The sequence below is a fragment of the Phodopus roborovskii genome, unplaced genomic scaffold (assembly GCF_943737965.1).
Source record: "Phodopus roborovskii unplaced genomic scaffold, PHOROB, whole genome shotgun sequence".
Taxonomy (NCBI): Eukaryota; Metazoa; Chordata; class Mammalia; order Rodentia; family Cricetidae; genus Phodopus; species Phodopus roborovskii.
Genome location: NW_026126576.1, coordinates 4,750,599 through 4,766,956, shown reverse-complemented (window position 1 = coordinate 4,766,956; position 16,358 = coordinate 4,750,599). Strand labels below are relative to the sequence as shown.

The following is a 16,358-nucleotide window of genomic DNA, read 5'->3' as shown; positions in this document are numbered from 1 at the left end:
GAGAATATTGGTTCACTTTTAATTTCTTCTTACTAGTTTCTTTTTAAACTCAATGTGTTGTGTATATAGAAGTACAGTCCAATTTATTTTCCATTTTCCTATACACACGCTTATACATGGAGGACCTGGACATTTTTCCTCCTCATTCAACAAGACCTCACCTCTCTAGTGAGCCTGCTCTGTCTGTGGATTCTGTCACTACCTTTCAAAGCTAGAATTCATTACAAGCAGGCCAGCATTTATGTTGGTTCTGGGGATCCCAGCTCTGGTCCTCACACTGGTGTGGCACCCCCCCCCCAACAAATGTGATGGCTTACAAGAGCCAAATCCCCAGTCTCTCTTCTAAAACTATTTCAAATTCAGATATTTAATCCAAGTGTGATGAATTTCCTTATTTATAAAGCAAAACTCAACCCAAGGAGACAACAGCCCCTCCTTTGGAAATGTTTTCAGAAGGACACTTAAGGTTCCCTTATAGGCCTAGCACCCCAATTCCAGAGAAAACAGATTTTGTTTAAATCCCTGGCTCACTCACTGTAAACATCACAGCACTGAGCTGGCAAACATGGTGATATCGTTGCCTGTTCATCAAAAACTTCCAAAACACAATTACTAAGGGACCTTGAGTCAAAGTGGTGATGACCTTGCAGCATCCTGCCCTTCAGAATCTCATTAAATACACAATATAAAGAAGCAACCCAAGAACTACCAAAAATCCCAAAGTTAATGGTCTTAAGACGCCTGGTCCCAGAGTAAAAGGAATGATTTTGAAACAAAAACTTCTAATGTCAACTATGCCTTTAGGACCAACTACCACATGAGAATTAATCCTATGTCCAAATTTAATTGATTCAACTACTCCCTCCAGCCATGAGTTAATGTTTTGATCTCTTAAACACTTTGACACCTTTGTGTACTGGACTTCTAGTCTCCAGAATAATCTTTCTTTCATTAGTAGCGGTACCATGCCACCCACAATGTGAATAGATTTTTCTACTCAATATATCACTAAAACACAAGTTTCCAAGGTTTTATTCCAGAATTCCACTGACATTTACAATGTACTGCTATACCGTTAACACCTATTATCTTTCTGGTGGGAAAAAAAAAAAAAAAGATTAACAAAGAAAATGTTTGTAAAAATAAAAAACAAGCAAGGTGGGTAATGGTAGCACCTGCCTTTAATTCCAACATTTGGAGACAGGCAGAAATCTAGGTTTGAGGCCAGCCTGGTCTACAGAAGAAGTTCAGAAAAGAAAACCAAAAACAAATAATAAATTAAACATGTAAAATAAAAATACAACTACATAATTAGCAGCTTTCCTGAAAATAATGGTTGCCTGGGACCTCTGGGGCCTTTTTTTCTCTCTACTTATAAATTTCTCTCTGAAACATGGAATGTATTTTGGAAAACAAAACAATTCAATAAATAGTCATTAAAAAACTCTTGCCATTATCTTTTCTGGGACCTACTAGGTTTCACTTAATTCTTGTGATAAAATACATACCTTTTCTACTCCTCTGAGAAATTTGTCTGTTCCTGTATAATTTCTTCTTGGATCTGTTAGCAATTCACACAGTCGTTGAATAGTAAAAGGGATACTGCAAAAGAATAATTGTGTAGTTTGTGTGGTAAGTGTAAGAAACTAGAACATTACTTCACAGTGACAGCTTTGTGGAATCCCCATGTGTTAAGCCACATTGAATGAACGCTCAAGAGTCACATCAATATAAAGGAATACTGAAAACGATGTATCAAAACTCATTCTGAAAAAAAAAAATTGATGTAATAGTCTAAATTCTGACTGCTCGATTTGAACTTTACAAGAGAGGTAACACAAATAATAACTGTCAGATTAAATCATAAACAATGTTTTCTCAAGCATGCTTTTGCAACCAAACATTTTACTGAACATCATAAACCATTTTGTTACTATATAGAGTATAATGAATTAGTCTAATGCCAAAGTATTTTAAATATGACTCTGTTCCATTACTACAACTTTATATATAACCTATGAATTTAGTCAAACTTTATTTTGGTAAGAATTTTGGGGTTAACTATACCAAACACTTTTACCAGAATGTAATTTTCCCTTAATCAGAGCAAATACAAAAGACTGGAAAGTCTTGGAACAATATTCATTTTACAAAGAGTTTTGAGGAACCCTGAAAGATAGTTCAGCAGTTAAGAGCAATGGCTGCTCTTCCAGAGGACTCAGGTTTGATACCAGCACCCATATTAACATAGCGGATCACAGTTTCTGCAACTCTAATCCCAGGGGATCCAGTATCATCTAGTCTCACTGGAACCAGGCACACAGGAGACACAAAGACATAAATGAAGGCAAAACAACCATACATGTAAAAATAATTTTTAAAAAGGGTTTGGGCTCACAAAATTATTAGCAATCATCAGAATCACAATTAACTGTAATGTTTTAAGTACTGAATGTAACAAATGCTGTGAAAATGTATGTACATTCATCTTTGAATTTCAGTTTTTCTTTAAAATCTACTTATGCAGCTTATGAAGATAATTGCAAAGCCTCACATTCACATATTCTCAAGGTCTTCGTTTTCATACAACAGTCTACCCTACAGCAATACAGCTAGTATGTGATAATGACATTTTCCCTGTACCACACATTTGACAGAAATCATAGTAAGTTTCTCATTGGATAAACTACACTTAATTCTCACTTTTGTAGATCAAGCTGACCTCGAACTCAGGTATCTGCCCCTTCTGCCTGTCTAGCTCTAGGATTAAAGACATGTGCTACCACACTCAGCAAATCACACATTCTTAACATAGACACTATTTTTGCATTCTTCTATCAGTGTAAGATTTAGAAAATGTTTAAAGGAAATGTTGTGCATAATAAATGTTTTAATAAGTGTTTTCTGATTTAAATCCAAGGCCTTATCTCTATTCAATCATCAGTCAAACCTAAAAGTGAAGAATATTCTACCAAAGAATGTAGAAGGAAAGCTATAGCATTTGCCTCACATATCCAGAAACAAAACCCACAAGACAATGCAAAATATAGCACCTACAACCTGAATAAAAAGATAAGCAGACATCTTATTAGGAAACACCAAAATAAGTAACATCATGTAGATCAATAAAACAAAACAACAGACCCAAATGTGTGCACATATATAATTATTTGTCCCATAATTGATAAAGACAACATCTTCAACATGTAAACGAATAAAATTAGATCCATTATCTATTACCCTACTTAAAAAAATCAACTCCAAATGAACCAATGCCTACAAGGTCTTCAAGAATTCAGCCCAATAATTGGTAAATGGGACTACAAAACTAAAAGGCCTCTATACAATAAAACAATCAATCCAGTGAAGAGGAAACCCTCAAAGTGGGAGAGAACTACTGTCAGCTATACATCTGAAAAATTAATATCCGAAATATATTGGAGGGGGGACCCAAGAATTACAACCCAATTTAAAAATGGGTCACCACCTGAGCAGAATTCTCAAAAGAAATAAAAACATTTAAGAACTATCTGTAAATGTGTTTGATATCCTTAGCAACTAAGGAAATGCAAATTAAAACAATGAGTTTTCATCTCACCCCAGTCAGAATGGCTAAGGTCAAGAAAACAACTAATGTTGGTGGGATTGCTAACTCGTGAAGCCCCTGAAAATTCAATGTGGAGAAATCTCAAAAAGCTAAAAGTACATCTTCATATGACCCAGCTTCCCCACTCCCCTTGGTATGTCCAGAGTATTCAACCTCCTACTCCACAGATACTACATGTTCACTAAGGCTCTAGTAACAACTGTGAGGAAATGGAAACCACCAACTGATGTCTCTCCACTGATGAATGCATTAACCAAGATGTGGTAAGTAAAGAAAAAATGAAACCATGACCTTTGCAGATAAATGGAACTAGAAAATACAACACTGCACGAGTTAAGAAAGGCAAATGTCACATGTCCTCTCTTAAGTTCTGAATCATTAGATGTGACTGTAAAAACTGGAATAACCACAGAAACCAGCAGAATAAAAGGGGACCATGGAGTGTGGTGAAAAGGAGCTCTAGAGGGGCAAAATAGGACACTGAACTGTAACAGGGGAGGGGAAGAAGAAAGGCTATACAAAAGGAGGAATTAAGAGCGGTCAGTAATACTAAGGAGACCTGAAATCACTTTGTTTGCTTAAAATTGCATGTAATCATATAAATCTATGTGTATAATGGGATGATAATGTTCTCCAAGAGACATAAACTAACAAAAACCACCGTGTCAAGCAGGGAAAACCCTCCTTCGAGTTGTTCAGGGGAATCTGTCCACTCAGTATTTCCCTTTGCTAGCCAGGCAGAATGTGAAGGTAAAACACTACTGCTAAGGATACCACACACACTCCAGACACAGGACTTGGTAGAATAGAAAAGAACCGACCTGGAAGCTGCCCTCCTGAGGACTTGTGATATCCAAAGGTGTTATACAGACTGCCAAGCTGTAAACCCTACAGAACACAATGACTGGCCCAGCAAGGTATCGCCAATGGTTGAATAGTAGCACATTTTCCCCTGAGCCTAACCAATAGCTGTGTAATTGGACCGAAGGCTGGATAAATAGAGAATTCATGCTTGTTACTATAAACCTAGTTAACTACCCATAGCTGATCCACAGTTATGGGCCCTTGAGGAGAACCTTCCATTGCCATGTTCCTAAACCAGCATAATTTCTAACTGTATTTTAAGTATTTTTATACCTACAAGTGTAGCTCTCACCCCTCATCAAAGAAATTTCTTTTTTTTAATAGCAAATTGAAGCCATTACAGAAATGCACAAATATTCAAAATATAAAGTACAACATTTACAATGTAAGCCTTACACCTAAGACTCAAGATGTAGTAGAAAGACTGCACGAGCCAGAGAACCAAGAAACCTGCTGAACAGTGTCTTCTAGACACAAGGAAGCTGCATCATTAAGTCTTAATATTGGTGTTCAATCAAGAGCTGTATAACATCAGTTGATGTGCCTACATGGGTGGGGGATATAAAAGACCCTTCCCCAGATGAAGTGCCATGGACAAACAGGTCCCATGGTTAAGAGCACTTATTGCTCTTGCAGAAGGCCTGGGTTTTGGCCTTAAGGCATATGGTACACTTAACCTACACTTAAGCACATAAAATAGTTAACAGTAAAAAATGGATGCAAGAAGAGAAAAACCAGTCTCCTCTAGGAATGAGCTCTCTGATAAATTATCCAATCCCTAAACACATATACATATAGCAACATTAAATCAACTCAGTATGCTGTATACACATAAAGGAGAACACTAACTCAATATGCTGTGTATACTTACATACACACATAATTTAAAAGGTCATGCATTTGAGAATGGGGACCACAGGAAGAGAGGGAGGGGTGGAAATTATGTACTTACAGTACTTATATATGAATTTTTTAAAAATAAAAGAGCCTTTCACTTTTGTGTAGCAATGCAGTTTATGTCTTTTCTACTCAGTCTGACAAACTATCTAATGGAACCTAAATTAAATTAAATATCTATCATCAAAAACTGAAGAAAAGCTGGATGTGGTGAGGTCACAACTTTAAAATCAGCTCTTGGGAGAAATGCAGATGGATCCGTGAATACCAGACCAGACAGAGATACACAGTGAGACAATAATAAGATGCTGTTGCATCCTTGCAAGGTACTAGTAAAAACATGAACACAGCAACACAGAAAGCTAGAAATGGATGGTCTAGGATAGAGAAACTATAGCACTCAGGAAGCTCAGTATGTTTATTATTTACAGCTGAACAAGGAGGTGGTTTTAGCTAATCTTAATAGGAACAGTCTCTGTAGGAGAGCCCACCTTCAGGCCATAGACATCCAGGAAGGAAAGCTCAGGGAACATTCTCTGCACACCATCAGCACTCACCACTCCCAGGACCCTTACTATGTAAAACACACTTGCTCCCTACACGATACTGTCTCAAATAAAAGCTGGATAGGTTCCTATTATATTATCTCAATTCAGAAACAAAAGTTTCCTTGAAGCATTATGTTCTTTCTACAACAAGGCTGAACAGTAAATGAACAATGAGCCTCTTTCAATATTGGCAAAAAGCCAAGGTTCCAAGTACATTAATATTTGTATCAGTCCACATCCCAAAAATCAATCTACAGTATGTGAAAGCCTTTAACCAAGTTAATCATCTGAGTGCCCATAGTAACCTAATTAATTTAACCAACACTATCATCACAAGACAAGGTGAAGGAACAGCATGAGGAGTTAGTACCGAATTACTCCAATTCTCAACTTATTACACTCTGAAAGGGGAGAGAAAAAAAAAAAAGTACATTTTAACAAATAGACTCACTGGTCTAGAGATGGCTCAGCAGCTAACAGCACTTGCTGTTCTTGCAAAGGACCTGGGTTGGTTCACCATATCCACATGATGGTTCACAACTGTCTGTAACTCCAATTCCAGGGGATCAGACCTTCTTCTAATCTCCACAGGTGTCAGGTGACTATTCTTCCATGCGTGCAGACTAAACACTTTACACACAATATAAGAAGCAATAATAAAGTATCCCGCTAAATAAAGAACAAAGTAACAAAGGACCCATTCCTTCAGTCCCATGAAAACAATCAGATGTTAATGATAAAGCAAACAGCAAACCTGTTTTAAATCTGTATGTAATCCACAAAGGATAAAAAAAACAAATGCTTTTATAAAAGTACAAACTAGTACACAAGATTAGAAGAGATGCACACATGCAGCACACATACAAAAAAACCACCACCCAAGTTCTCAGTGCACATCTAAAAACCTATCAGTCTAGATGTCTACTTCAGTCTTCTAATGCCTTATTTTAAAGTCAGTTATCACCAGAAGCTAACCATTCCTGTAATCGAAAGCAAAAAACAACTTAAAAAAATATGATCCTAATTAAAAAAAAAAAAAAAAAAAAAAAAAAAGGAAAAGTGAGTGGACAACTTGCAGTTCAATGAGCAAAAAAAAAAAAAAAATACTCAAATTTTACTAAAGTACGGATCAAATGGGAAGGAAGAAGAAGGGAGGGAAGAGAAAAGATATCAGAAGAGACAAAAACTAAAGGCCGTATGAAACTCTAAATGGAATCAACAAACAATGGAAGAGAAAAAAGCCCAATTACACATCTCTCCACACCAAATGAAACTTCCAGTTCTAGGGATGGATTACATCTAATAGAGTTGCTGGCCACAGGGTCCCCATAGACGCCTCCAAAGAACCCAGGCTATTGGTTGCTCTCTACAAAATGATGCTTAGACCCTATTGCTGAAGACAACACATACACAAATCACTGAACACAGTTGACACGGCACTACCTATCACCTTCACCCCCATTGACTAGTGTTCATGACATTAGAAAATACTCTGTACCCTACCAAAGGAGAAAGGTAGACATCAACCCAGTTACAAACCCTGCAATCTACAATGGTGACCTGACCCCAAGACACACTGGTGCAGTAGCGGCACAGAGCTTGGCTCAATTTAAGGCCCATCCATAGAAGGAACCCACACCTAATTGTCTGGCCAAGAACCTGAGACTAGATAGCCCAGATGACTAGGGGAAACCCACATATTATTGGCTGCTAAAGGAACAATAAAATGACCACCAGTAATACTGTGGTCAGTCAGTGCCTTGCTCAACCATCACCAGAGATGCTTTCTACTGCAGCAGATGGGAACAAATACAGAGACCCACAGCCAGTCAATGTGCAGAGAGTGAGAGAGCTTACAACACCAGCTCTAAATGGGATGGCTCTATCAATCAAATTTCTTCCCCTAGGGCTCAGGGAACTCTGCAAAAGAGGAAATGGAAAGAATATAAAGAGCCAGGTGGGATTAAGGCCTTCTAAACACAGCAGAAGTACTAGAACTAAATACAGCATAAGGTGCTAGAACTGAGAAATGGATACACACCTTGATCACTAACCAAAAGCTAGTTTTTTTCTCCAGGGGAGTCTTACTGGGGAAAACAAACCAAGGGTAGGACCCCATGTCCAGCAGAAGGGCAATACAAAACAAACCCAATCTTTGGAAGTTGTCTCATAAAGTTGTTTGAGGCATGTATGTATGTATGTATGTATGTATGTATGTATGTATATCTCACAGGTTCTTTGAATATATATTATGGTTTCCAGTTCTGTGTTTACATGGGAATCCTATGTGTGAATTTTTGTGTCTCTGCATCTATGTGTTTCTTGTGCTTTTTCTTTTGTCCTACTGCAATTTGTTTGTTTTTATCTTATTTTACTATTATTCCTTAGATGTCAGTTTGTTTCTCAGGAGAGACAAAAGGGAAAAGGTGTGGATAGGGATGAAAAGACAAAATCAGAAAATAATTTCAATAAAAGAAAAAAATAAAATAACATGGTGGACAACTTGTACTTCAAAGAGCAAAAAATTACATACTCAAAATTTATTAAAATGACTTAATCTGTGTCAAGATATTATAAGGCATCTAATTTACATACAGCCTTTAAAAACTATAAGTACAGCAAAACAGTAAAACAAACAGGGCTGGAGAGATGGCTTTGCAGTTAAGAGGAATGGCTGTTCCTCTTGCAGAAGGCCTGGGTCTGATTCCCAGCACATACACTGCAGCTCACAAACATTCCTAACTACAGTCCTTGGAGATCTGACACCTCATCCTGACCTCCAAGGGCACCATACACGCATGTGGTGCACAGACACACATGCAGACAAAATACCCACACACAAAAGAAAAAGTTCCAAAAACTTAAAAACAAAAAGCAATTAATAAAAGGGCTACTAACACATGGGGGGGGGGGGATGCCATTGTATTTCACAAAAACACAAACTGGAACATCAAGTGTAGACAGAGATGTACATAAAACTGTGAAAAACCATAAACAGTAATATAAAAAAAAAACTATAGTAACTATAGTTATTACACAGAGGAATAAATGAACGTTCTGTCACAGGGCTAGGATGTAGCTGAGCGGTACAGTGCTGGCCCAGAATTTGCGAAGGGTTCATTCCAATCTCCAGAGACACCGATTGGTGTGTCGAGGGGGAACCTGTTTAAGTGTGATATGCTCTTACCTAGAGGAAATCAACAGAAGGTGGCCTGTATTGTATAATACACACTACAAACAAGCATGACTCACAGCACTGCTCCCCAACTTCATTTACCTACCACACACACCCCTAGAGAAAGGTATATTATAAGCTATTTATGAATTAGAAAACAGAATCACAAAAGACAGCATTTTTCCCCCTTTCTTTTTTGAATTTTTATAAAGAATGTGTTGGGACTGGAAAGATTGGTTAGTGGTGCACTGGCTGCTCTTCCTGAGGACCTGGGTTCAATTCCCAACACCCACATAGCGGCTCACAACTATCTGGAAGAAGACAGTATTACAGAACCTGTGGTGGCCATAGGCACTGTACAAATTAGCATACACACAGGCACACACAAAATATTTTTTAAAAACATGATTTTAAAAACCATCAACACCTTTATTCAAAACTTGAAAACAAAGACCACTGTGTTTCAATATATCAATATATAATTATAGACCAAAAAGGCAGATATAAAATGAAAATTCATAATGTAACACTAATTAAACTTAAATTCTGCCTAATTAGAGTAAATAACCCAACAGACATTCTGAAAACTGGAATTAAAATGCTTATGGCTCAAAGATGAAAAACACCTTAAGAGCAATTACTTTTAAGTATGCTTAGGCATTTAATGACTGTTCAAATCATCTAAAGTAGATGAATACATGTTTTAACATGTTAAATCATAAATATTTTAACTTTATCTAATAACCTACTTATCTATTATCTAGTCTAATAGAATTAATTAAGAATGTTTGCTCTTACTAATTTGTAAATTAGCTCAATATGCAGTGGTATAATTCATTTTAACTCCCATATATTTGGAATGTTTATATACTGTGTGTGATACAAATATTCTACAAAGAAAGTTTATGCTACATATAACCAGCTCAAGAATAAATCTTATGCAACATATATAACACACTTAACATGTGGCTTCTTTTCCATATGTGCTTTTAAAAGAACCTCAATTGAAGTCATAATGAATAGGCAAATGGTTAAATAACTAAAGGACAACAGGGTATCTTCCAGAAAAAGTTTCAGTAACAGACCTAATGCCAGAGCTTAAGCTTCTTATATTGTATATATTGTATACAAATTCCTAAACTTACAATGGAAATAAGAAGCTGAGAATGGTGGTGTGGTCTTAGTGCCAACAGGAACAAAGAGGCAGTGTGGATCTCTGTGAATTCAAGGCCAGCCAGGGCTACTTATTAAGACCCTGTCTCAAATCCCAGTTCCCAAAAAGAATCATGCCATTTGTGGTATAAAAACATACAATTAAAACCTACAACATACAATGTAACACCTACCAATCAGCAGGACCTTACTAACAGAAACCCAGTTCATTGTATTTCATACTGTTGTCACGTTTGAAATTACTAGTGCCAAATGCAATACTCAACAACTCAACTTTTCACAAACACGCCATTCCTTCAGTAAGTGTAAGTTCTAAATGGGAACGCAATGAATACTAGGAAACACAGCAACATTTTTAAAGTATCATATTCATTTAGTGTTCCTGGTGTTTTCAGGGTTTCACAAAAGATTAAAAACATTTAGTTATTGAGAGAAAGGGTAAGTCAAACTCTAAAACAAATAAACTTCTTGAGTACAAATAAGTCTTCACCAAATATCAAGATAATACCAAGGGAAAAAATTAAAATATTTCTTGATAAAAGAATGTTGCTGCTATCTTGATAAATGCATGTATAAAGTATGAATATCCCTGAAACTCATAAAAATCAGTCAAGTCTTTTTCAATGAAGATTGTGAACATTTAAAATATTTATGAACCAAACTGGGCAGTGATAATGCACGCCTTTGATCCCAGCACTCAGGAGACAGAGTTTCAGGACAGCCTCCAAAGCTATAGAAACCCAGTCTCAAAAATAAATTAATTAATAAAATAAAAAATAAAGGAAACTATGAGCCAAAACTTGGCAAGCACATCTGGGTGGTGGGGGTGGTGATGGTACAGGTCTTTAATACCAGTACTTGGGAGGCAGAGGCAGGTGGATCTTTGAGTTTGAGGCCAGCTTTGTCAACAACAAAAAGAGTTCCAAGACAGCCAGACCTGTTACGCAGAGAAACCCTGTCTTGGGAAATAAATAAACAAAAAAAGCACTAGATTACAAGAGTCAACTACCAACCAGATAGAGCAAACGTTATAGAAATAACATCTATGTGGTTAAAATTAAATCTTTAAAATATTATTATTATGTCCATACCCATTAAATCCAGTGACAATTTTCAGTATTCTTTCCTTCATTTCATCAAAGGGAATATATTCAACATTTGGATTGGGAGGACCTCTTGGTTCAGGAGCTGAAGTTCTGAAATCATCCATCACTTTCTCCAGTTTGAAAATAAAATAACCTTTAAATTGGGACCACTGAATCCTATAAAGAAAAAAGTAAGAAAACATTAACAATTACCCTTGCAATTACTTAACACTAAACACAGACATTATAAAGATGCTTAAATTTCCACACTATTATGCTTACATAGACTAGGAAAATCTCTCACCATTAAAAGTACATAATACGCCACATTTGGTGGCTTATATCTTTAATTCCAACACCTGAGAGATTTAGTGTCTTAGGGTATCTATTGCTGTGAAGAGACACCATGACCACAGCAACTCTTATAAAGGAAAATTGTGGTGGCTCACTTACAGTTCAGAAGTTGTCTATTACAAGCTGAGTAACCTAGAAGATGCTCGGACCAGATCCGCTTCCTAGAAACATTCTCTGACCTCCTCGACTGGCTACAAATGGCACAGTGTATTCCCTATTTCCAGGTTTTGTAAACTGACAGGCATGCTGGGGTTGACTTTTGATGATAAAACTGCCTTAGAGTCACTTCTGCTCTTGTAATTAACATGTCATCCATATTCCTTTAAGTAACACCAGTGTGTAGAGGTTTGAATAGGAATGACCCCATAGGCTCATATATTTGAATAAATTTGGTCATTAGGGAGTGGCAGTACTTGACAGGGATTAGGAAGTGTGGCGTTATTGGAGGAAGTATGTTCCTGGGGTTTCAAACACTGAAGCCAAGCCCAGTGTCCCTCTCTTCCTGCTGTCTGTGGGTCATTATATAGTAGAACTCTCAGTTCCTTCTCCAACACCCTATCTGCCTGCATTTGTGTTTCCTGCCAAGCTGATAATGAACTTAAACCTCTAAACCACCAGTTCTCAACCTGTGGGTTGCAAGTGGGGGGAGTGTCAACACTTTCATAGGAATGGCCTAAAACCATTGGAGAACACAGATATTCCTGTTATGATTCATTTACAACAGTAGCAAAATTACAATTGTAAAATAGTAATGAAAATAAGTGTTATGGTTGGGGTCACTACAACATAAGCACAGCATTAGGAAGGTTGTAAACCACTGCCTAAAATGAAAGCAAGTCCTAAAATTAAGGCTTTTTTTATAAAAAACTTTTTTTTTTTTTTATAAAAGTTGCTGTGGTCATGGTGTCTCTTCAGACCAACCAACACTGACTCACAAACAACCAGTCAATATAAACTGAGCCAGTGCTCATCAAGGTAGACTTTGGTGATGTTCTTACTATTTGGTCTGACAATGGTTCCTGACCAAGGGTGAGTAGAAGTTTGTTCATGTCTCTCCTGGAATAGTACCAAATCTTTTAATCCTTCCCTTACATTTTAACATTAATAAGAAAAAAATGTTAAGATGATACCTGAACAGTCTAATTTCTAGGAAATACAAAAGTTAGGGATGCCACCTATTTTCTTGTGCAGAGTGATCTCACTAAACATAATTACAGAAAAGAGTGTTAATTTGCTACATGTGACTCTCTAGCAGTCCTATAAACTAGGAGTGTAGTTTCCAGTTGTGATTCAGGAGCTACATCAGATGTGAGTCAGGAATTAGGCATCCTCACTGTGTTATCATCAGCCCCCTTCACTGTGTATAGTTGTGTTAACAACACTGAAAGCAATGCTGGATGGAATTGATGGTAACCTCAAAGAAATCCTGAAGCAGCACCAAATCACACTGACGGTACTATCAGAAGTTCAGTTTTGTTTGGTTCTATGCTTTAAATCTGGGGCTGGAGATGGAACCCAGTTAGTAGAATGCTCACCTAGCATATGCTCTGCCCTGAGCTTGGTCCCTAGCACTGCATAAATTGGGCATGGTAATGTAAGACTGTAAGCATAGAGAGGAAATGCCCAGCTACTTTCTCATATATATCTCCTGATAATCTATGTATTCATGTTCACCTACGTATGACAATGAGCAATCTTCCCCCACCAACATAATTTTCATTACTCTTCCCCTTTCCTAGTTCCTACCTCATTTCTTCACTGCCCTATGTAGTGAAATTCCTAGTGATATCTCCCAATCAGGCTTTCAGCTCTATCACTAAATCTAGTTTGTCCTATCAAGATCAGTAACCTCCAGTGGTTAACTCACACACCTCAACTTCCCTGCTCTAGCAGGAGCATTCTGCAAGGTTATCATTCAATGTGGCAACTCTTGAGTTCAACTTACCTCTTTTCTATGTACAGTGAGTAATTTCCCTCAGTGTCATTTTTATACCTTTGTATGTCAATTAGATCTAATTTCTTAGACTCATCCATTAAATCGTGTATTTCATGTTTACACTTTGCTAACTGTACCCAATACAGAACTGATTTTTCCCATCAACAGTCCCAGCCAGAATCATCTCATGAAATAAAATTCCTCAATCACTACTAACACCTTTCCCCTACATCTTGGGGAAAAAAAAAAAAAAAAAAACACTCCTTATATCTTTAAAATATATAAAGAACAATAGCTGGGTATCACGGTTTAATAAGAATCAGGAAAAACAAACTGAATAGATGTTTATTCAGGGAGAAATAACTTACAATAGAGACAGATGAACACCAGCAGGTTCCTGGACCCAAAGATGCCTCTGGATGCTCTGTCCCTGTCCTGGAAGCAAGAGAGTGCTCCAAGGGCCCCTCCCCCCAAGACCTAGTTCCCCCCAGGTCACGTCCACCCCTGTCCCCACCCATGCTCCCCAATGGGCATGGTCAGTGCCATAGATGCAGACAAAGTGAATAACTCACTACAGCTGGAGGTCAGGTGTGATAGTGCACACCTTTAATCTCAGCCCTAGAAAGGCAGGAGGGATTTCTCTGAGTTCAAAGCCAGTCTGGCCTGTGGAGAGATCCTGTTTCAAAAACAAAACAATGAGCTGGGTGTGGTAGCCTGCACCTTTAAGCCTATCACTCAGGAGACAGGCAAGGCCTCCAAGAATGAGGTCAGCCTAGTGTACATATCAAGTTCCAGATTCTGTCTCAAAATAAATTACTTACTCCAAAGCACTATTCCTTAGCCTGAATAAAAGCTATGCATGCCTGGAGTTACAAATATAGCTTAATGGCAGAGCTGTGCCTGAGTACTGGGTTCAATCATTGGTTCCAATGAAGAAAAAATAAGAACAAAAGAATAAACAGCACCCACCTCTCCCTTACAATACTGAAAATGTTTCAGCACAACCATCCATAGAACAATTCCACTGGCAGTCTAACATTATTTCTCTGCTTCAAACCTGGGTTTCACTAAGAGACCAAAGTTTTCAAGAGGTCCAAAATGACCCACAGGGGGAGAGACATCTGGTTCTGTCACCTCTTCCAGCCCTTTGTCATCCTATTCAAGCCCCTGCCTAGTTTTCAAAAATGCTGCACACCCCTACTACTGTGTAAGTACAGGAGAACATCAAACAAAACACTAACTTAAGTACGCACTACCATTACCATGAGACTGTAGAACCAGGTCAAAGGGTCCAGCTAATTCCATGAAGCTCACACTCTAACCAAAAAGTATCATCAAAGCAAATTACATACATGACTAAGGAAGAAATCAAGTGTCATAAGCACATCTAACATGGGAATGAAGGTCTTCCATAGGTACCTTAGCATATCTTTTAAAGATGGATCCCCAGAATGGAGGAACATGAAGTCTCCATGATGAGGGACATTCTGTAGCAGAGAACTAAGGAATGAAGCAGGAAAACAGACATATGCTCATAGACTCAAACTTCACAGGGCCTTAAATTCGAAATTCAGCAGTGAGGATTTTCAACATGTCTAAAAAGAGCAAATTAAACTACTCAGGAAGCCACTTTTTTAAAAAACCTGAGCTGAAATCCAATCCAAAGACACTGAGAATAGTGTATAGATAACGTTCCAAAATGGAAAACCCAAAATTGTCTGATAATCTTATTCCCCTATTGGGCACAAAATCCTCTGAGAACACTTCTCATCTTCCTATATTTAAAAATTCCATGTCTTATCTATAGTTTCTGACCCCTACCAGTGAGTCTTACATTTCATGACTTCTTTTAATCACTGTAGTCCAACCTCCTTCACCTTCTTGTACAAATAGTGAAAACTGCTGATCCCTTCCCTAGGCACTTGACCTAATTTACTTAGTAAAACATACTTTGTAAATTGGTTAAAAACATCAGATACTTTGATGCTAAAACATATGAGAAATGACCTTTCTTAATCCAGCTTAATGACACATATTTTTATTCCCAGTGCTTAGAAAGCAGAGAGGCAGGAGGAAATGTGAGTTTCAGCCAGCTTGGTCTAACATAGTGAGTTCCAGAATAGCCAGAGCTACACAGAGAAACCCTGTCTACAAAGGGGGAAAAATAAGAACACCTTTCTTTTTAGGGGGAAACATCCTTGTCATGAAAACATTAAGTACACAACACCATCTCAAAGACTTCTGCAGACTGAGGTACTGAATATATCTGGATCCAAGGCAGGAACTACTCTTCCCACTGCAACAGTGTTGTAATTGCAACCTACGACTGAAGTTTACTTAGTAACCAACTGAATAGAAAGCACGCTGGCTACAGTGTTGTGTACAAAGGAGATTTCTCCCAACTCATTTACACTCTACTTTTCTAGAAAGATTTAAACACCAGAATGGGCCTCCCCAGCTGTTTCTATTTTCTTCTGGTGGGATGGTGCCCACCAAAAAAGTGGATTAATCCAAGTGGATCAGTCATACATTCTCCCTCAGAAATGTAGTAGAGAGAAAACTGGAGAGAAAAGCACTGAAGCATAACTAACCAGCCTTTCGGCAGCAGCCCAAGGAACACAGCTCCACCAACTACAGTGGCTTAGTCTTCTACAGGTGCCTTATCATCCAACCCAAAGCCTCACTGAGTTGCCAACTCAACATCTTTCCCAAAAAATTT

General features: G+C 37.8%; 1 protein-coding gene across 2 annotated transcripts in view; it reads right to left on the bottom strand.

The window, feature by feature from the left end:
* The window catches only part of Ppp4r2 (protein phosphatase 4 regulatory subunit 2), a 36,921-nt gene that overhangs the window by 5,306 nt on the left and 15,257 nt on the right, over window positions 1-16,358 (bottom strand). Inside the window, exons 3-4 of one of the 2 annotated variants that reach the window (XM_051203470.1) lie at window positions 11,356-11,526; window positions 1,509-1,602 (exon numbers count right to left, since the gene is read on the bottom strand). In XM_051203470.1, the coding sequence (XP_051059427.1) occupies window positions 1,509-1,602; window positions 11,356-11,526 (265 nt within the window). The remainder of the gene's footprint in view (window positions 1-1,508; window positions 1,603-11,355; window positions 11,527-16,358) is intronic. The other variant, XM_051203471.1, reaches the window with a different exon arrangement.